At 48.4% G+C, this 21,001-nt stretch overlaps 1 protein-coding gene across 1 annotated transcript; it reads right to left on the bottom strand.

Moving 5' to 3' along the window:
* Positions 1 to 10,240: 10,240 nt before the first annotated feature.
* Positions 10,241 to 14,011, bottom strand: LOC142772192 (uncharacterized). Its single transcript, XM_075874362.1, has 4 exons — positions 13,995 to 14,011; positions 13,727 to 13,948; positions 11,745 to 11,912; positions 10,241 to 11,277 (listed from the first exon to the last, which is right to left on the bottom strand). The coding sequence occupies exons 1-4, from the start codon at positions 14,009 to 14,011 to the stop codon at positions 10,272 to 10,274; spliced, it is 1,413 nt and encodes a 470-aa protein (XP_075730477.1). The 3' UTR covers positions 10,241 to 10,271.
* Positions 14,012 to 21,001: the final 6,990 nt, after the last annotated feature.

The following is a 21,001-nucleotide window of genomic DNA, read 5'->3' as shown; positions in this document are numbered from 1 at the left end:
TCAGCCAGCCGCCGATGATGGATGATAAGAAAAGCGTGGCACAAGGCAACGCTCCGCGTTAGCACCCGAGCTATATCGGGGCAGTAAGTGGCACAAAGTGAAAAGTAAAAAAGATACAACAAAAGTAAAAAGCATAGAGTGATGTGCTATCAGCGTCAAATGAAACGCGAACGGCGGCAAGTCTTCGCGATGGTATAGTGCGTGCCATCCGCTTATCACCGTAAGCGTGCATGCGCAGAGCTGTTGAACGGGATGCGCTTGCATAATGAAAAATAGACGGTACGCTCTATACCATCGTTAAGGCTCGCCGCTGTCGGGGTTTCATTTGACGCTGATAGTAGTACAAAGCACGAGTTAAGCGTTTCGAATAAGCTGACGACGTGCGAGAAATGGCGGTCGTGACGTCATCACTTCTTGACAACTGTAGTGAACGAACGAAAACTTCATTTCGATTGCCCCCCTCCTCCGCGTGCTCAACGACGAAGGAGCGGTTTCTTCCTCTCCTAAGGTACCCTTTCCTTCAGGCGATATCTCCTCCTCACCACTTATTTCTTCGTGAAGCACGTGTTCGATGTCAGCACTAAGCGTCGAGCCTATCAAGGTTTCACGCTTGTCGGCTACACACTGTTATCTCAGCTTGCGCAGTCGCAAAGATAAGCGTACGCTCGTTCCCCTTCATTGGAGGAGGGGGAGAAGTTTCATCACGGCACCCCCATCTCCTATTATGTCAATGGAAGCCCTTAGCAAAAGTATTTCTCGGGGTGGGGACGCACGTTCAAGGCCTAGAAGAACATTATTTTCATTTCAGAACATTATTTCCCGATAATACACACCATCTATAAGGATTTCTCACGGTGTAAAAACTATTCTTACACCGCGGCATTTCGTGAGAGGGGCACCCGTTTCTCTTGCGCCGACGCCCCCTGACTGCAGGCTTGGATCAATGTATGCGGCTGACATTTGGACACCCCCCCCCCCCCCCCAAGCCGCAGCGCCCAACCCATGTTGCTATTACGTCATTGTGTGAGGCTCCCTTTCCGCCCTCCGCCCCCTCCGCCTTTTTTAGTGTTTAGGGTAGGTGGGATCCCTCACCTCCTCGTGTTTTTTTTTTTTTTTGTTTTTTCCTATTTATACAGGTGCGTGTTTGTACGCCTGGTCGCCCCAGCAAGGACAGAACTGTCGAAATAGCGCTTCCACTTGTGCCCATGTGTATCAGAGCGACGTAACTGTCCACACCTTTTTTTCTCTTTTGAAGGTGAAAGCCTTTAACGTCTCGTGCTCACGTCCATCCGTCCGTGTCCTGGCACGGTGGCATGTTGTCGCCAGCAGCGCCGTCGGTCACATTTTGTGTTCGGTGAAGAATCTAAGGCCTTCGCCTTAATGAAATACGGAAATAATTTGGCTGAGAAACTCTTTAATAAACTCCTTTATCACCGTGCAACCTTTGTGCAGAGAATGTGTGACTTTGGAGCGTCTATGCAGAAATTCTTGACACATATTCTCGCGAGAACTTTAATATGCGCGATTCCCTTCAAGGCGTGTTCGCTACAAAACGAAATAGCATGTGTATAGTAGATGCAACCGAGCTGTTTAATAGTGTCTCCATTCCGTGTACGAGTGGCTTGAAGTGACCATAACAACAAAGTGTGCTGGCATTTTGTCCTCGCATCGCCGATTTACACAATTATAGAAATATATCTGACGTTTAGCACACGTGGCGTTGCAGTTTCGTGCTTTCCGAGGGCGCAGTCGTTAAGTTAAACCATAAGCTATACGCACAGTTAAACGCATAAGCTATATACGACGCAGGAAGGTAGAAAAAAAAATCCAATCCCCGCAAGACAAAGGACTCCATGCTGCAAACTTCACCAGTCGAACGCAGTTCAATAGTCTTACAACTTGGCGCAATGAAACAGAAGACGCCCATTGCAGCGTGGCTTCAAATCTGCCCTTCTCAACGTCGCCATCCCGCCGTTTTTTTTTTTTAAATAGAGAAAGACTGTTTATAAACCTAACTATTTGAGAAACGAGTGTTCAGAACTGATATGAAGCCTGGTGCAACATTTACACCAAGCCATCCGACCTTCTAAGCCACCTTCGATCTAAATGCTCTTACCCTCGTTTACAGTCAGAATTCCTCCATCATCGTGATATGCTATGCCTGAAATCTGCCAAGTGAACAAAAAAAAAAGCGCATCACCCTTCTGAGTCTCGCTTTAGAGAGTAATCCTGCACGATGACTTATCGCTGAGTGATAACAATTATGGTGGGTATCGAATATTTGTTCCGCTATTGACGCACACATGATTCACAGGTGGGTCACCTGCAATTCATCAGAATCAATGCTCAAGATGGAGGAGACCTCGGGCTTGGAAGAAGTAGCCACGGGGACGGGACTACCGGGTCGGCTACCGATGTTCTCGCCCTGCTGCTTCTGTTGTCGCTTCTGACGCAGTTGCTGTGGCTGTGGCTGTGACTGCTGTTGTGGCTTCCGCTGCGGCTGCTGCTTCTCCAGCTGTCCGTGTTCTGGCTTGTCTTCTCGCTGTTTCTCGTTCTTGTAGGCCTCCAGTAGCACAGAGAGCTTCCGCCCGATCATTTCCGCCATCTTTGTGGAAGCGTCCTCCTGAAAAGTAAAGTACATAGGACGAAGGGTGACTGCAGTAGGATGCGTCACTGAGTTGGTTGGTTAGCGATTTCGAGCCCAAAAACAGCGCTAAGAAGACTTATATGTGTGGGTTTTAACGTCCCAAAACCACCATATGATTATGAGAGACGCCGTAGTGGAGGGCTCCGGAAATTTCGACCATCTGGGGTTCTTAAACGTGCATCCAAATCTGAGCACACGGGCCTACAACATTTTCCTCTGCATAGATAATGCAGCCATCGCAGCCGGGATTCTATCTAGCGACCTGCGGGTCAGCAGCCGAGAATCTTAGCCACCAGCCCACCACGGTGGGGCGCTTAGATGAGTGGATGAAGAAAAGGCACGAACCATGGCACTGTCTAAGAACGCAACGCGTCTTATTCTTCCAGTCAGCATATGTATATGGCACCACTATCTCTAAGAAACAGAGGGAAAGAGAGAAAATGGAGACTCGGCCTGTTCATGGCCAATCCCCATTCTTGAACAATACCCCACAGTGAGTGTGCGCCACAGTTAATAGGCGAACAACAAAAACAACTGAGCAAACCGAGTCCTTTTTTTATCGTTTAGATGGCCGTGGAGTATTATAGGCTGACTCGAAGAATAAAATCGATATGGAAACAACTTTATTGAAGAATAAAATGCATTTAGTTCTTAGTCTGCGCCGTGGTTTGTGTCCTTTCTTTTTAGGAGTGACTATTGGTATGTAGCGTTACGTGAACGTTCAGACGCCGTAGACACGTGCTACAAATCAAAGCGTCTGTCCCCGCACAACGGAACGTGTGTTTAAAACGCTAAAACGTGCTTCTCGGTGCCGGGGGCCTCAGTGAAAGAAGGCATTCACGTACGTGACCGTGGCCGAACAAAGTGCAGTCCACTGCAAAGGTTTACGGACCACGCGAGCGCCTTCCCAACAGGCTTCTCGGCGATATTTTCGCTACGTCACTACAGTGATCGACAGCAGCGCTACGCCAAAAACGCGCCCCCTCGTTCAAGCAATAATTTTTTGCTGACTAGTTGGTTCATACTTGAAAAATTGAATTGCTGCACAAACTTGAGGAAAAACACGGGAGACAGGAAAGAGCGCAGGAACTGCACTCTTTCATGTCTCCCTTGTTTTTCTTCAAGTTTGTGCAGCAATTCAAAATTTCCTTTGTTCAATCGATGACCCATCTATTTTCTTCTTGGGCCGAAACATTGCCCCTTGTCCGCTAGTTACGGCGAGCGCGAGCCATGGCTGCCCGCGAAAATGGAAGACGATGTTCTGGGGCAGCGCGTGCTCTGGCAAGTTGTTGATTATTGAAGCAGCCATCTTGCCAGTTTTCGGTGCGTCTCCCCACCGGCTCAGTTCTTCCTAGTTGAAGACCTTTTGTAGCACGTGACAATGTTCTCTTTTTTCCTCTATTTACCGCGACGCACTCTTCAGCTGCCATAGCTTGGTGATTCTGTGGTCAAGAGGAACGCCCCCACGGATCATCGAAGGAAGGTGCCATGTCTGACTAAAAGCTTTCCTCGGTCAGACCTGCTTTGTCACTGTTAGAAGTGCAGGGTGAAGGCCACACATGTTTCTGAAGCACTCATAAGCGGGTGCACGGGATTGGGGGGGGGGGGGAAGGGGGTGCAAGGGAAGTGCAAAGTCAGCTTTATACAGCAGTGACATTACGGGGAAAGAGCGCTGTCTCTCACTCTCTGGATTTCGTGCCGACCGGTTGTGCCCCCGCGATCTCCGACGACAGCGCAGCTCTGGCCGACTGGGCTCGCCATTTATACGCCATCTCCTGACGCCAACAAGAGCTCTCGCCGAGTGGTGCCCCATCCTCGGACTCCTGCGACCGTGTCCATCTTTCCTATCTTCTCTTTACTTACGTCGTTTTCTGTCATTCGCTGTCTCTGCGTCTCGCTCTCTCCTTCCTCTCTCTATCTATATACCTTTTAATCCTATACTTTTAATACCTCCTTACCCCCCTCTCTCGTGAGCTACTGTTGAGGTGTCGCACTCTGATGCAGACAGTCACGGGGCTCAATTTTCTCTTCTTTTCTCTTTAAGAATCACATAAGGAGCGCGGCGACACGGGAGGGGGCGCAAAGTACATTAGCATGATTGGGAAGGGGGAGTGCTGCGACCAACCTTCACCCCCCTCTCCTTCTCTAATGTAGGACGCTTGATGTTTCAAGAACTGCTTACAAAAGGCACACCGTTGTCAAAAGCTCGCCGTAGCTTCCACCTTCATTTTTACTGTAATTGCATGCGAAGGCTGCGTTATTTCACACTTGATCGAACTGGGCAGAAGGTTGGTTCATAATTGCCCCTTTCCCTTAATAATAACGAACCCTGCGCACAGCTGTGACAGCGGGTAACTACGACGAAAACACATTTGGCGCTACCTTGAGCCGATAGAGAAGGCTCACATTAGTATTGCAAACCGGCTCATATTCGCATGCTGCGTCGCTCGTGTTCATGTATACGCTTCTTATGTATCTATGTGTTACGCAGCTACGTCTCATATGCGTGTCTATATGCGTCTACATGGCTATGTGTATATGTGTGTCTATATGGGTACGTCCTATATGTGTCTTATATAATTACACTTACCGAGAGCACGAGACCGTTTGTTGTTTTACGAACTGAAGCTTCGCCTGAAAAAGAAAAGGAACGTATCAAACGACGAAAAGCAGGTGGCCCATACGTAAAATTGTGTTCTGATAAGTCGCTGAAATTTATTCTTGGGTTTAATGCTTTCTTCTGTATAGGCGCTATACCAGGCCCGTAGCCAGAATTTTTTTCTCTGGGTGGGGGGCACTCTCTTATACAGATTTTTTGCTCTTCATACAATGGCGGAAAAAATTTCGGGGGGAGGGGGGGAGGGAGGCATGGGCCCAGTGTGCCACTCCCTGGCTACACTCCTGCACTATACGGCTGCCTATAGAAGCTATGTAGATGCGGATGTAAATCCTTAAATATTCCCTCACGCCCACCTTGGAGAGTCGGCCGGAATTCGAGTAACTAGGATAAAATACTTAAAATATAGGCAGAGAATAATTTTTGCATTGTTCAAAAACTTATCATATTATCATTCAATAAAATAAAAAACCAGGGGGAGAAAGGCCCAGTTTGATACTGAGGAAATAAGAATTAATTCAAGAATACGGAATTAAGATATAATGGAGCGTATACTTCAGTTAATCACAATGTTTTGAATCCGTGGTTACAGTATGAATCTCACTGGCCGTGCTATTAAATTATCGAAAGGCCAACGCCGTATTTCTGAGTCAGAACGCCAAAGGGTAGTATATTTCGGGGATTTCGATCTAATCCAGGGACGAGCAGCAAAGCGCAAAACCCTCGACAAGAGATCACAAAAGGCCGTACTTTTCATCTTCCCTGTAAAAGCAACGAAGCGAGGAAGGTGCCAAGCCAGATCTGTATAAATAACCAGAGAATGCGAGATGCGAATTTTAACGGCGAAGCTGCTTAAGCTAGTGGTTATACTGCCTGCGCTGCATATCGGAAAACTATCTTCGTAAACGGGTATACGCCACTGAAATTTTATAAATCCCACTGCACACAAGTTCCATTGAAATTGAAGCCCCGCCATGGTGGTCTATAGTGGCCTAAGGCACTCGGCTGTTGACTCGCAGATCGCGGGATTAAATTCCAGCTGCGGTGGCTGCATTTTTGATAGAGGCAGAAATACTGTAGGCCCGATGATGATTCATTGATATGTGGGGTTTAACGTCCCAAAACCACCATATGATTATGAGAGACGCCGTAGTGGAGTGCTCCGGAAATTTCGACCACCTGGGGGTTCTTTAACGTCCACCCAGATTGGAGCACAGAGCCCTACAGCATTTTCGCCTCCATCTAAAATGCAGCCGCCGCAGCCGAAATTCGATCCCTCGACCTGTGGCTCAGCAGTCGAGCCACTAGACCACCACAGCGGGGCTCTGCGCCATGATTTTATCATCGGGACTAAATGAATACCCGGCTACATTATGCCAGCTTTAAATTATTTTCGATAATAACTGCACGTTCAAATCAGTATATTACTTAACTGTAGCATCTAGGGATATTACCCCGTAGAGCCAACCTAATGGAAGATTCTGCCCACTATACTTGGCTCCTGCATCAGGTGTGAGCCATGGTCAAATGACCGCTACTACTGCGGTAACAGAACGACAAATGTAATATTTTTTTTTCTCTTTTCCCATGTCCTTCATTCGTCTTAACGTTTTCATTTACATTATTAGCCAGGTTTTTCGGAGAATTCCTCACAGAGGGTGATAGCCAATTCATAGGAGCGGGAAAGCAAGCAGGCAAACAACAAGACAGATCCAAAAGGCATAGCTAATCCGCTGTCGTCGTCATGGCGGTGGTAGACGTCGGCGTGGTGTCGATTGTGATGCTCGTCATTTGGAGGCTTCCGGGGCTCATCGTGGCATTCATGCTCCTGCTGGTAATCATCGCGGCCACGGCGCTGGCAGTGGTGGTCGCAGTGGTCCTGACTGTTGCGGCGTTTCAGGCCATTGCGACGCTGGCAGCGGTTGCCGTGGTGGTTCTTGTCGTCGGGGCCATGATGGCGGCGGCTATCGAGCCCTTCATCATCTGACCGATAGCCTCAAACGGGAACAACGTGGCAAAAGCCGCAGTAGTCCTTCAAGGACTGCTAATAGAAACATACGTGATCGACTACCAGCCTCTCTGGAGCCACCAGTGACGTCCGAGTCATCGTCGTCCGAGCTCTCGGAGCTGCTGTCACTGGACTCACGACGGCTCACCGTTTTCTTCGTCCTGCGAAAGTAAAATGTCGGCGATGCTTGTACGTCGCTAAGATGCTGCGGCCTCGACAACGCACTGTAGTAAATTCCTCTGATCTTCCTATGGCGATTACTACCATGAACGACGCATTTAACGTCCGCTTCAAAAAAAAAATAGAAACATTACGTGAACTAGGTCGTTCGCCGAAACCACGACCCTCAACCCGACGAAACAGTCGCTCGTAAGTCTTTGGGGAATTTTCAAACGGCTAAAGCACTGTAAGGATCTATAACACTGTCTTCTAGCCATTACTTAAACATTGTGCCATGTTTAGCTTCCAGCATGAGGATGTGACAGTCAATTTTTCTGGATAGACAGTTCTGTAACTCAGTCAACGACCGATCGTACTTAAGGTAGGCGATCGTACTTAAGGTAGGCGCGTAGCAGACTTAAGATTAAGAGGGACGACAGCCGCCCCAATAATAATAGGTTGAGGGGGGGGGGCGCAAAGTGTGCCGCCTTGTTGCTCAGTGATACCTTTACCCATCAAAGGGCAGCGCTGTGTCTCTAAGCAACACTTTGGCGATAATGGCGATGTCCGAGGAACCATGCTGTGGCGTTCCGGCTGTAAACCCGGAAAGTCAGGGGCCTACAATTGAGCAGGCTTCTGGATAATTCACGTCATAATTTCATTTTTTTTCTCTTGAACTCATCGCGAAGCTTCTCTGATATTTCGGGCACTATCAACTCAGAGGGGAAGCAGTAGGTAAAACTTTGCTCCCCTTAACGAAAAACCCTGCGCGCGCTTACAGTTTCACGCCAACACATTTGATTTCACCCTCGAATAAATGTAAACGAAGACCAGCGTACGTTTGATTTGCCCCTACCCCAGCGGGACATCACAGTGGTCCAAGTTCTCTTGGGGAAAAGATTCAGCCTGGACTAATGACGAAGGTGTGCTAACGTTTAAGTATAAAGTCTAACTTAGTTGGCTAACACGATGCAACAATGTTCAGTTGCCACAGCCCTGGTTGGAACCTTTTCTCAACAAGCTCGATCATGGACACAGACAAACATATCTTGAACTGCGCGGCTTCCATTTAGAGGTGAAGCTCCTCAGGGTCGTGCCAAGTCCGCCGTGCATCGTGATACGCCATGACGACGGCACTGAGTATACGACGAAGAACAGGTGCACCCCAGACCGCACATGTCACTTTCTGCCATGGAGTATTAAAGGACCGCTGACAACGAAAGTTTCGCTTGCAGGTTTTTTTTGTTTTTTTTTACAGTAATCGATAGCTTTTCGTCTGGTAATGCCGAAATTATATCGTAATTGCTCTAACGCATCGTATAATTAATGCTAGCGGCGTTAATTCAGAACAATTTGCGTCCGTTCGAAACGCCCACCTAAATACCATAAGATTAAACTAGCGCCACACAGCGGATCAGCGCCTGAGACTACGTGCGCTCAAGCTTTGGAGTATATTCTAGTTGATTATACTTCGGTAACGCTGAAACGAGCTGTTTTAAAATAGGAGGACCCGCGCGTGGGGGAAGAATGAAATGATGTGGGCGCTTTGAGCGTGTCCCCTGCAGAAAGAAAGCGTTCCTGGCGTAAGCAGCCTAAACCATGTTGAGAGCAGCCCGACAACATAGCGAGAGGGGCGATGAACTATAGTCCTCACCCGGGGCCAGCCGCGCCCCACAAATGCTCTTGACCTCTGCAAGATTACGAGGGGAGCCCATGTATATGTAAAACCACAGGAAATGCCGATTGTACCTTAATGCTCGGAAGAGCACGCATCCTTGCTTTAAAACCAAATTAAAATATATTTTAAGCTACGTTCACCACTAAAAATCAGTCAGAGGTTGCCCCGCATGTACGACTGCCAAACAACACAAGCATCTCGAGTTTCCAAATTTGGTGTCAGGGGTCCTTTAAAAACGATCGTGAAAGCGCTCTCACCATCTAAAGGCCCTCGCGGAGTCGACCCTTATGACGACCAATAAAACAACATTGTATATGCTGTACACACGTGTTGTCACTAATGTGCATGTTCGAGTGGGCAATGTACGGGGATTCACGGCTTGCCCAATGATCCTCGAAGCTTCGCCCGAATCATGGATATGTCGTGATTTTTTAGACTTAAATATACGCGGGTTTTCTATGCAGATCCTCGCTATAGATGTGATTATTTTATTATTTTCTTTTTCATGAACCTTCCTCAGCCCCTTGAGCTTCCGCACAAATGATTTGGCGATTGAACGCTGTTTTAAGGGACCATGACGTGGTCACCAAGCAGTTTGTGTTTTTCAGCGAAAATCATTTGCAGAATGTCTACTACGCCTAAACATCTATGAAAGGTAGACTGAAGAAGAACTTTCAAGTGCAAAATAAACCCTAGAAGTCGCCAGCTACCCCCCCCCCCCTAACCACCGGCGACCGTCGTTTTACCATGGCGTTTGTGACGTCATGTGCTTCGTGAAGCGAAACCCCATCGTCTTCTGTCAAAGTTTCAGCTTCCGCAAATATTTCGATTTCACTGCCAAGCTGATGAAAGCTAAAACGTCTTGATTTCAATCGCGGCTGATCGTGAAACAATGTTGTTCACCGGCATGCAGACGCTGGCACAGCTGCAGGCTCTTTGTTACGTCACAGCTCGCGAGTGCGCCAGTGTTGCCCGACTCGCACGCCACTCGCGGGCTTATAAAAATATTCAGTAATGAACTAAGTGCTCGACGAAACGTGCTGAAATTCATCCGGCTTATTTGTGAACGCACAAGGATTAAATCACGTAACTCAGATCAAGATAAAAAAATTGGGTGTTATGGCTGCTTTACACACACAGGTGCGCATGCCGGGGCTGTTACTCACTTCCTGTGGTTTCTGGGGGCGTCAGTCTTGGCAGTATTCTCGCCGCTCTCCTCACAGCCTACCTTCAGCGCTCGGCTCAGCAGCGCCACGCTCAAGTGAGGCACGTCGCACGGCCGCTCTCCCTGCCAGGCCAGGTAGCAGTGGACGTCCGCGTCCTTCACGGAAGTGACGTCAGTGGCCACGGCATAGTCTAGCGTCAGCTGGTCCCCTTCTCCGAGTGACTTGACGCCGTCGCTGCCTAGCACTCGGACCCCGTTTCGGTATAAGGGGCAGACTTCTCCCAACCTGATCCGCCTCGGACTCCCGGTCTCCCTGACTTCGCACTCTACAACAGCATCGCCGTCTACTCGCTTCACAATTCCTCTGACACTGCGGTACACTAGAATGGAGGGACGAGCCAGGAACGACGTCATCTTGGACACGGTGGACGTCGTCATCGTCACTGACGTAGGTCTCACCTTCGGTGCGGACGTGCCTGCCGCAGGGACGCCTTCGTCAGCCACGGCACGAGCTGCACATCGAGCATAGCTCCAAGGAAGCGCCTTCTTCTCGCCACGTTTCACCGACAGCGATGCGTTCTGGTAGACGTCGGAGTCGTCGTCGCCGTCGTCGGTATCGCTGTCGCGGGCGCCAACATCGCGAGGCCCCCTGCCCGAGTCTCGAGGACGTTCCCCGCCGGACGGTTTGCCGACGTCCTCGCGCGAAAGTGAACCAGGCGTCGGCGAGACCGGGCGAATGTACGTGATCCACCACTTGGCCGACGTGTTTTCTTTCAGGTTGAGCTCGGCGTCGAAGCGGACCAGGTCGCCGACAGCGAGCACCTCGTTGACGTCCTTGATGCTCTTTTCTATGGACTGCTCAAGGACGCCCACCCGGAAGAACGCAGCGGGCGTCGAGTGCGGCCCCAGCCGAATGAAGCCGTACTCGGACTTGACGCGATCTACGACGCCGTCGCATCCCGCTAGTGCGCGCACTTTGTCGCTGCCGTCGCTGTACCAGTCCCTGCCAGAAAAATAAAGGGGCGGAGGGGTGTAGGGGGAGCCGTATTGTGGAGCACTTATCAGGATCAGAATCAAATTTATTGCATCAAATCAGCTTACAGATCAGTAATCAGGAATATGTCCCATAGTCTGAGGCTGAATTGGAACCTCACATACATAGCCTCCTGTACATAACATCCTGCATCTGATTCTATATCTAACCTCTTCTACATGATAACGTACTTTGCGTACCTGATCGTAAAGGTAATCTGCAGTACACAATAACCTATTGTACCTGGTTGTACAGGTAACTTCCTGTACACAATATCTCCTGCACACAACAGCATCTGAACATGATTGTAAAAAGTCATCTTCTGCACATATTCGCCTCTTGTAGCCACATAATCGCCTCCTGTAGCTTTGGGGACGAACTCTGTCGAGTGCACAAAGCCAGTACTCGAGTTCCAGAGAATGTCTGCGTACGCATACCTGCACGGCTTCGGCGGCGCCCATCCTGGAACGCTATGAACGTAGTGGAAGGTGGTGATGCGCCACTTGGCCACACCCTTTCCGCGTTCGTTGGGGATGGCATCGAAGCGCACCACGTCACCCACCTTGAACACGTCCGTGGCGTATTTGATGCGCCGACCCAGGTACCTGCGAAATGCGAGTGCCCACGGCAAACATGGTTACCGCTTTATGGTTACACGCACAGTCCTCGACGATTGAAACGCGACACTCGGAGCACGTCTGCTGGGTGGCGAAGAGGGCGAGTGCGTTTGTGACACGTGACCACGGTGCACGTGACGACGGTAGATTCATTCAGACGATTTCAAGCTGGACGGACGTGCCCTCGCGATCTCCGACGACAGCGTAGCTCCCGCCGACTGGTTCGCCCTCCGCGGTCTCCTGGCGCCGTGAAGCTCTCGCATTGTGGTGCCCCGCCCTTGGGCTGCTTCGACCGGATCCCCACTTTCCTATCTCCTTCAATTTTCCGCCGCTTGCCTTCTCTATCTCTTCATCTATTTCCTATCATTCTTTTTATTTCCCTCTCGACCACACCCCTACAAGGCACTTAGCCTCTGTCGCCAACGGGCAGACAGAAATTAGTGCCTTTTTCCATAGAGTTTCTCAAAATTAACTAGAGGGCATGCACTCTGGCGCTGCGATCGTTTAGCGACCATGGGTAGTACTAGAGCGTTCTAGCCTCTGTAGTAGTACACACATTTGCCTAGTCTTCGTACTTGAGGGCGGCGAATCGTACTTGCGGCTTCGTTTATTGCTGTGTTTAGGTTTTGTTTTGAAAGAAAGATTAAACCCTTCTGAACTTCGTGAGCCGATTTGGAAAGTAAGTCTAAAAAAATAAAATGGTGAAGTGCAACCGCTGAACATTTGCTAATACTTGTTTTCTAAGAAAACAGCTCCAAGCCACACGAACACATACGGAGCCAAAAGCAGGCGGAAGTACGAAGATTAGACAAATGTGTGTACTATACCCATCATTCCCATGCTCGCTGAAGCGTCGTGCGTTGCAGCTCCCATAGACACTAGCGCCAGAGTTCCCTCTAGTAAGTATTGTAGGATACTCTATGCCTTTTTCCTTTCCTTCAAGAATCACACTACTACTACGACGATACACCTAGCAAACTTTCTTTCTCTTTAATGTACTACTACTACTCTCTCTCTCTCCGTCAGTTTGTGGTTCTTGGTGGCACCAGTGGAGCGCTGGCTGGCATGGCTTCAAAATATTGTCCTTACCGTGCCGCGCGAGGCGGCCGGAGCTGGCCTGCGCCCTCGGTAACCAGACTGAACCACTTTTTACCGGATTCGCTCATCATATCACGAGTGCGCGCACCGTCACCCTCATCGCCAGCAGCCACGATCTCGGAATGGCGGATGCAAAAATAAGGAGGAGGGGAGATTGCCCTCTCCCCAAAGCATGCGCCGGCAACCACAACCCCTCTCTTCAGTGCCTTTCCTTCACCTCATATCACCGATTGGAACAAATTAGCGCGACCACTGGGAGCACAAATTAGCAGTATTTATGATGTGACCGTGTTCATGTGATGATAGTACCTACTAAAAACAAGAGAGGCAGGACCCCTCCACCGTCTTAATTTTACTTCGAGCGTTTCCTTTTAAAAATGGTGGATTAATATTCTTCACCACTGAAAAGAAGTACAAGGTATCTCTGAAGTCAGATAACTAACGCTGAACCTCTTCGACTAATCGTCCCCCAAAATGCAGGAGCGGCGCGTGGCACTGCCCACGCGAGGCACTGCCCACGCGAGGCACTGCCCACGCGAGGCACTGCCCACGCGAAGCTCATTGGAGACAAGTAGCAGTGTCTGGACTTACGCGTACGCATGTGTCTTATCGTTAATTATTTCTTTTTTTTCACTGGCACTATCTTAGTTATTACGATGTACCAACTATTTCAACAACACGCCCTGATCCCCATAGGTCATTACCTGGCCTCGTCGTCCTTGAGGAAGCAGGCGCTCTCGCTCGGATACCTCTTTAGACGGACGAAGCCGTACATCTCACGTACGAACTCGATGATGCCTTCTTCGTCGTACATCGGCACCGACAACCTGGTCACCGCGGAGCCGCCCAACGGAGGGAACTCCGACAGTTCACCGAGGCGTGGCGGCGAGCGCTTGACGTCGTTGGCGGTGCCCCTCGACACAGGCCTGCAACGACACCAGTGACGTCACACATTAGATGCCTTGTACTGACGTCACTGAAGCCGCCATGTTGGTTCACCGCATGAAACTCGCAAGATATAAACACCACGTGTTCATGTTATCAGTATCACTTTTTTTTTTATTGGCGCACTGAGACCAATGAATGAATGAATGGAAATTTTTGTTCGAAGAAAAGAACGGCGCTAGTTCGCAGTTTGGGAATATGGGAGGAAGGGATTATGAAATTCTGCCACATTCCTTATCGCATTGAACCAGGTTAAGCGTGATATGATTATACTGCCTTTACGTCATCAAGGCCACCATGTTGGTGAACCAGCTCGTTATGAAGAAGCGAAAATGACTTCACATGCAAGCCCACGTCAAACGTGAGAATTGACAGGCGTCGGCGCCGACAACACGAGTAATAAAAATAATCGTCGTTGCGTTATTACGTCACCGTATTATGCAATAATTATGTCACACATCACCAAACTTCCTGACGTCAACGTGATGCCACTGTGACGTCGCATAAAGCGGCCCGATCCAGGAGGCAGTGCAAAACAAGACGTGCAGAGAAATCTTACAGTGCCACCGATCACGGAGGCATTGCTAAACACCATTAGTTGCAGAGAGCTTTTGGAGGAGGGCTCGCAAGATCCAATACGTCGACGTAAAAAAAAAAAGGTGAGTCGACTGAGGAGGACGCATATGGGGCTCGGTGCGTTTTTTTTTAACGATGAGTTTCAGTGTCACTGTATTGGGCTGTAGCCTTGCCGTTTTTTTAAGTTTAAGTAGTAACACTAGTAAACGAACACTGCAGTTGGTGCGTAATATACTGTAAAAAATTGCCCTCCTTTACGCGAAAATGTGCTGATAACTTATGACCCCACGAAACCCACGTACTTAAAACACTAATGACACTCAACGCAAAAAAGGGACATGAGTCATGTTCCAACTAGCCCGATTAGCTGCAAAGTAGTCTTTCTGTAGAACAGACAGATCGTAAAATGATAACCGTCAAACAGAATACAAGCGCCGTCGTATTCATAGTACCAAAGTATAGAATAGGGGGCTGCCTGAAGTTTTAAAACTGAATGTATTCTACATTCGCCCTGTACGGACCAACCATTGAAGTACAGGTGTGCCTTTAGTTTGGAAATAAAAGATCCCTTTTTTTTTTCATCCCCCTACACTGTACGGGCCAACAGTTAAAATACGGGTGCTTGTTGTACTTTGACAATGGGAAACCCAATGTGCTGAGTCTGCAGTATACGGGCCAACCACTAAAATACAGGTGAGTCCCGTAATGAGTAAACAGGTATGATGCCCTTCACTGAATCTTGGCGATATGGTCTGACCCTGAGAACACGGGGCTTCGCGCGTTAGGCGTATTGGCGATTTTGTATTGAGATGGCCTTAGCGAGAGAGAGAGAGAGAGAGAAAGGAAAGACAGGAAGGTTAACCACCAGATGCAGTCTCGTGTTTCCTGCCCAGTGATAGAAGGTGCAAACCGGTTGTAAAAGAACGAAAGAGAAGGAGAGTCTGTGACGACCAGTTCTTGGCCGATCCCCTGAGTGGGTATGAGCAATATTTAGGGCATCATCATTATCATCATCGTTCTCATCACGGAAGTTTTGCTACAGCAATTAAATTGCCTCATATCGAGATCATTCAGGTGTACCCAGAGCGGGCATCGCTGGGTGCAAGAGCAAGCGTAACTGTACGGGACGTTGATAATGGTTGGAACTATAAAGGATATGTACGTACATGGCGTTTGCTGCAGCGGCGGGGATGAGAGCAAATTAATGGGGCTTAATGGCTCCGATGTGTTTGGAGATGGCGGCCGGGGTGGATTACTCGCTTCGGAGATACCCTGAAAAAGAAAGAAAGAAAGAAGGAAGGAAGGAAAGAAAGAAAGAAAGAAAGAAAGAAAGAAAGAAAGAAAGAAAGAAAGAAAGAAAGAAAGAAAGAAAGAAAGAAAGAAAGAAAGAAAGAAAGAAAGAAAGAAAGAAAGAAGCAGTTGTATGTGGTAGTTAAAGGGACCCTAAATATTTTTTCAAGCACTCGTAAAATGCCTTCACTGAAAGAGCTCCGCGCAAAACATTCTTAGAATCCGCAAAGTACAAGAGCTGTTACGAGGACTTTTACAGCGCTTTGGGCGTTTTCTCTCTCTTCTCGTACGAGTGAGCACGTTCAAAGCTGTGCAGGGTGGAGATGACAAAAGGGAAAGAAGAGAGAGAGATACTAAAACGTTTATTAGATTTTCTGCGCGAGTATAGATCAGCCGTAAGTGGGGCCGCTGTCCTTGCACGTTTCACGAGGGTCTTTTGGGTCTTCGGATACGAGCTGGACAAGGCTGCCTCCCACCCTTCCATGTCGTGTTGTGTCCTGGGTTGCAGCAAATGGGGATTGTGTTGACACTCCCATACCATGTGGTACAGGGTAGCTGTTTAATTGGCGCAGAACCTGCACCGTGTGTGTGTTTGTGGGGGGGGGGGGGGGATCTTTCTTTGACAGTATGTACGGATTGGGGCAGGACAGGGCACGGGACAGGGTCTGTAGACGACGCAACCACGCTACGTGAGAGTGGTAAGTTTATCTCGTTGAAGTCTTTGGTGTTGTAGAATTTCTGTATACGGGAGAAGCGGATCGATACGCAGAGCGGGTTGATGCGATATACCAAGGTCGGAAGTTCGGAATCGGGCCGATGCATGAAAGACTTCATTGCCTCTAACTCCTCAGTGGCCGGGTATCCATATCAGCTTTTCCTAGTCTCCCTCCGAACGCGGGGCCGATATCAGTGTAAGGATTCGGTGCGCAAAGGGGCCAATGTAGCCTTTACAGACATTTCGGTAGGCTGCTTGTGAATCTTTGAGAATGAAGGTGGACTCAGGGTTTCGTAGGGCGAGGGCAATTCCTGCTTCTTCCATGCTAGTTTTGTCTGTGTCCTGTGCTGGTGTGCAGTCGATCTGCTTTCCTTGATGCTAGTGCGGCGGGGGGCTGCCCTGTATTTCCCGTTCACTGGTCCAGCTGCATTGGCAAAGAAGGCACTCTCAGTGTCTGAGTAATTGACATGAGCCCCGGCGCCGATGTTTGTTGAACTGTGGATGTATATTGCGTGGCGGTGGTTTTATGATAAAGTCCTGCCTCCATTAACGTGGGATTCGTTGTCTACCCCTTCTTTGAATGGGGGCGTCGATGCCAATTAAGTTTCCGATTATGTTTTTGGTTCTGTTTTACTGATGGCGACGCGCATGACTTGATTCGTGTGGTGTGCTTGGCATAGTTCAGAAGGCTCTGTACCTTTCCCTGTGGGCACTCACGGAACGTCTGCTTCAAATGGAGCAAGAAGATGCGTTCGTTTGGCAGAACGCGTCATCACGTTCTTGTTCGCCTTTTCTTGAGCCTCCCACTGAAAGTGGGGGAGCGGCCAAGAATTAAGTGGTCTCACCTTGAGTGCTATCTTTTTTTTGTTTCTTTCAATGCGCGGCTTCTTTCGGTGTGATCGTGAGCGCGCGCGTAGGCACGTGGCGACATCCCTCGGCGGCCACGGTTACTGTGCGGTTCACGTTGCTCAGATCGTCCAATGGCTGGGGACAGAGGCGTAGGCAGAGTTTTTTGGGGGGAGGGGGGCACCTTTTCGAAATGGCCATTTTTCACTTTGTATGTCTTGGTTAATGTTGATTTATTGATTGAGAAATACATTTATTGAGGTCCTGGGGGGACGCGCTCTAGCACGCAGCAGGCAACTCCCACTTGGAGAAAAAAACGAGTTCGGGGATGGGGACATGGGCTCGGTATGCCACCCCCTGTATACACCACTGACCGGGGTCTTTAGGTTTATGGCGCGGTCATATGTGTTTAATGCATCATTTGTCGATAAAAAGCGGAGCGATTTCTCGGTGATATTGAGAACCGATGGTAACTTCCAGGCCGCTTGCTACGCCGTAATGTTAGCCCGACTTGTTCTCAAAGATGCTGAAGAGGTGTTGCAGGGTTCCTGTAATGTTACGCGAACATCGCAGCTTAAAATATGTCATAATGAAAACTATGTGTGAGAAAAGCTAAAAATGATGGCTTATCAATTTAGCGTTTCTTCGTGACATATTTGGCATTGAACGTTTAAAGCACACGCGCCAGGTATGTATGTGGCTAGCTTAATTTGAATGGCATATGAACACAGAGTGATGTTGTTGTTTTTTTCCAAGCATATCCGGTTGAGCACTTGCTTCTGGTTTTCAGGGGCGTAGCTGAAAATCTTTTTCGGCCAAGGTTCACCCGCTTTTTATGTATACTCGTGCCAAGGGCGTTAGCAGAAAATTTACGGGGGAGGGGGGCACCCCCTTCATTTAAAGCGGATGCAAGGTTGGCAGGCGATGTCGATTGTCTTCTTGTGCTCCGTATGCCAATGACAATTTTTTTTTTAATTCGGGAGGGGCGTGGGCCCGATTTGCCACCCCCTGTCTACGCCAACGACTCGTGCAGGTATTTTTTTTATGAGTGCGTGAACGTATGCGCATGCAAAATCGACAATATCCGGGGGTTGGGTCGCGCTCCCTCTTTGACTTCGCTATAGTGTCCGCTTTTAAAAAGAAAATATTCGTGATGTTTACAAGAAATATAAAGCCGTGGTTCCAGTCACAATATGAAGGATACATTAAGATTTCGGAGCATAAGCTTACGAGCCAACTATATCTGGCAGGATGCAGTATAATCAATACAAATTAACAGAGGAAGCTCATTGAAAGATTGCGAGCAGATCTCATCCATGCGCTCCTTTTCACGTAGCCTCCAAGACTCGCTTCGGCAGCGCATGAAACTACATTAACCCAATGAATACACATGGGCCGCACACTAAAGCGCTGACGTGCCACCACTAGGCTCATTAGTCAATGATTGGGGTCTCCTAGCTCTAGTACTTTTTTTCCCCCACAGAAATACCAGCATACTTAGGCACAGTATGCGAACGTATTTTTCGTGCGTCTAATCGAATCGGAACACTCATGTAGCCCTTGAGCACGTTGCGTATTTGCTTCACCTACAAACTTCAATAAAATTCTTTGCGTGTTTGTGTTTCAGCGTCAGTTACAACTATATTGCGCCAATACAAATTATCTATGAGCGACTCAAAGGCCGACGTTTCAACAGCCTGCAGAGTGACAGCTGGCCAGCATTTTAAATCTGTTTACGAATTATCATTCTTATTATCGCCCTCAAGCCTTGATGTGCTAGTAATCTCTGACTAGTACCCTACAGAATCACGGCGTAAGTGCGTACAACTTGACTGGCCCTAATGGAGAGATTAAGCAGCACACACACAAAAAAAGACGAAACACACAAAAAGATGCACCGACACAGCTGACTAATGCGTTGGTTCAAATGTGTACTATCTGTGCACCATTTGTGCGGACCCAATCATTAGAGAGTTATAGTATACCGGGCTTACCGTGATACCGGAATCGAAGTGCACATGCACAGATATGTACGTTACGCGCACCGCCTACCGTACGCGCGGTATTTTTCAGATTTAAGGTAGCGTAGGTGCACGTAGTGTACGTAAACATGGCGGCGCTCTCGGACGCCCGCTTCGAAGTGATTTTGGCGTAGTTGGTGAAAGATTCACCTTGTTCGCAGCAAACGACTGTTCCAAGTGGCTTCGCTTGCCTTCAGTTAGCTTCGATGACTGAGTATTACGGATAAGTTGGCATAGTTTTTTGAGATAGCTTCCCATTTCGAACGCGCCTAGGCCTAACTACAAGATCAATGTAAACAAATTGGCAACGTAGATGTTTTCGCGTTTTGTACGTGGTTCATAATTATTTATACCCGTGCCACACGGGCATAGAAAATGACATTTGGTGGCGAAGGCCTTCAGATCCCGAATGACATTCGTTTCGCCGGCGCTGCTACACGTCCAAAGCGAATGACATTTGACTTGATGATGTCGATCACAGCACCTTCGAAGTGAGCATTGAGTGAATAGCAATAAAAAAATTAAGAAGCATTTACAAGCTTCATACACATCAGATAATCATCAAATGTAGAAATAAGCGTATTACGCTGTCCTAAGTTTTAGTTTCTTGCTTTGTTTTACAACGTTGCAGCCGACCGTAGCAACCTAAGCCAACACTAGTCAGATCCACAGCGTAAATAGACACTAAAATTGACAAGAGTTTCATTATTGATACTTTATTTTCTTCGTATAACGTTCAAAGCATCTTTTTAAGACTTTAGTGCAAATAAAAGACGGGAAATTTCATTTTTAGCTCAATATGATTTGTTTTATATACTTTCAGGTAAATCGCACTTCGCGAGCTGTGTCGTCGAGAGTAGGCATTTCTCAGTCAACTGAGTTCTGGCGAAGGCAGTTGGTGGCGAATGGCATTCGAATGGCATTCGGACGAATGCCATTTTGTTCGCCCGTGTGGCACCGCGCGAATGGCAATAAATAAGAAGGCATTCGGGGGTAAATGCCATTTTTTCTGCCCGTGTGGCACGGGTATTATTATCCCGGGTTTATTATCACGGGTTTTATTATCACAAAAATAAACGTCTAACAATGCTTCACGCGGTGGCATAGGCAACTTATTAACCATCTAATAGGTGGCGCCACCATCCCACATAGGGGCACGTAAACCACGTAAGCGCTATTTCGCTAAACTTTAAGACGCTGCCTACAATGAACGTTTGCTGCACGGTAGCGGCGTTCCCTTAACCTACGCTATCACGCCAACGCTAAACTATAACTGTATATTAACCCACAATGGGAGAGAGAGCCAGACGCACCTTCAATGGCGTCAAGTAAGCTGGGAATTCGCGTATCGGACACGACTATGTATTCATTATGTGTTCATCGTTCTCGCACGCGCTATGGCTGACCGACTCGAGCTACAAAAATAACGACTCCATTGTTCGTCGCTGGCAGAAATAGTGGAACGGCGCGCAACTTTCGACAGCCGTTATACGCGAGGATGCTATCAGTCACGGCGAACTGTGCCGAAGATTCCCGGTCACCAAAAAAACCCCAAAAGACGTAAGGCATCCACATCAACCAGAACC

The sequence above is a fragment of the Rhipicephalus microplus genome, chromosome 9, assembly GCF_043290135.1.
Source record: "Rhipicephalus microplus isolate Deutch F79 chromosome 9, USDA_Rmic, whole genome shotgun sequence".
Classification (NCBI taxonomy): domain Eukaryota; kingdom Metazoa; phylum Arthropoda; class Arachnida; order Ixodida; family Ixodidae; genus Rhipicephalus; species Rhipicephalus microplus.
This window is presented reverse-complemented; position numbering and strand designations above follow the sequence as displayed.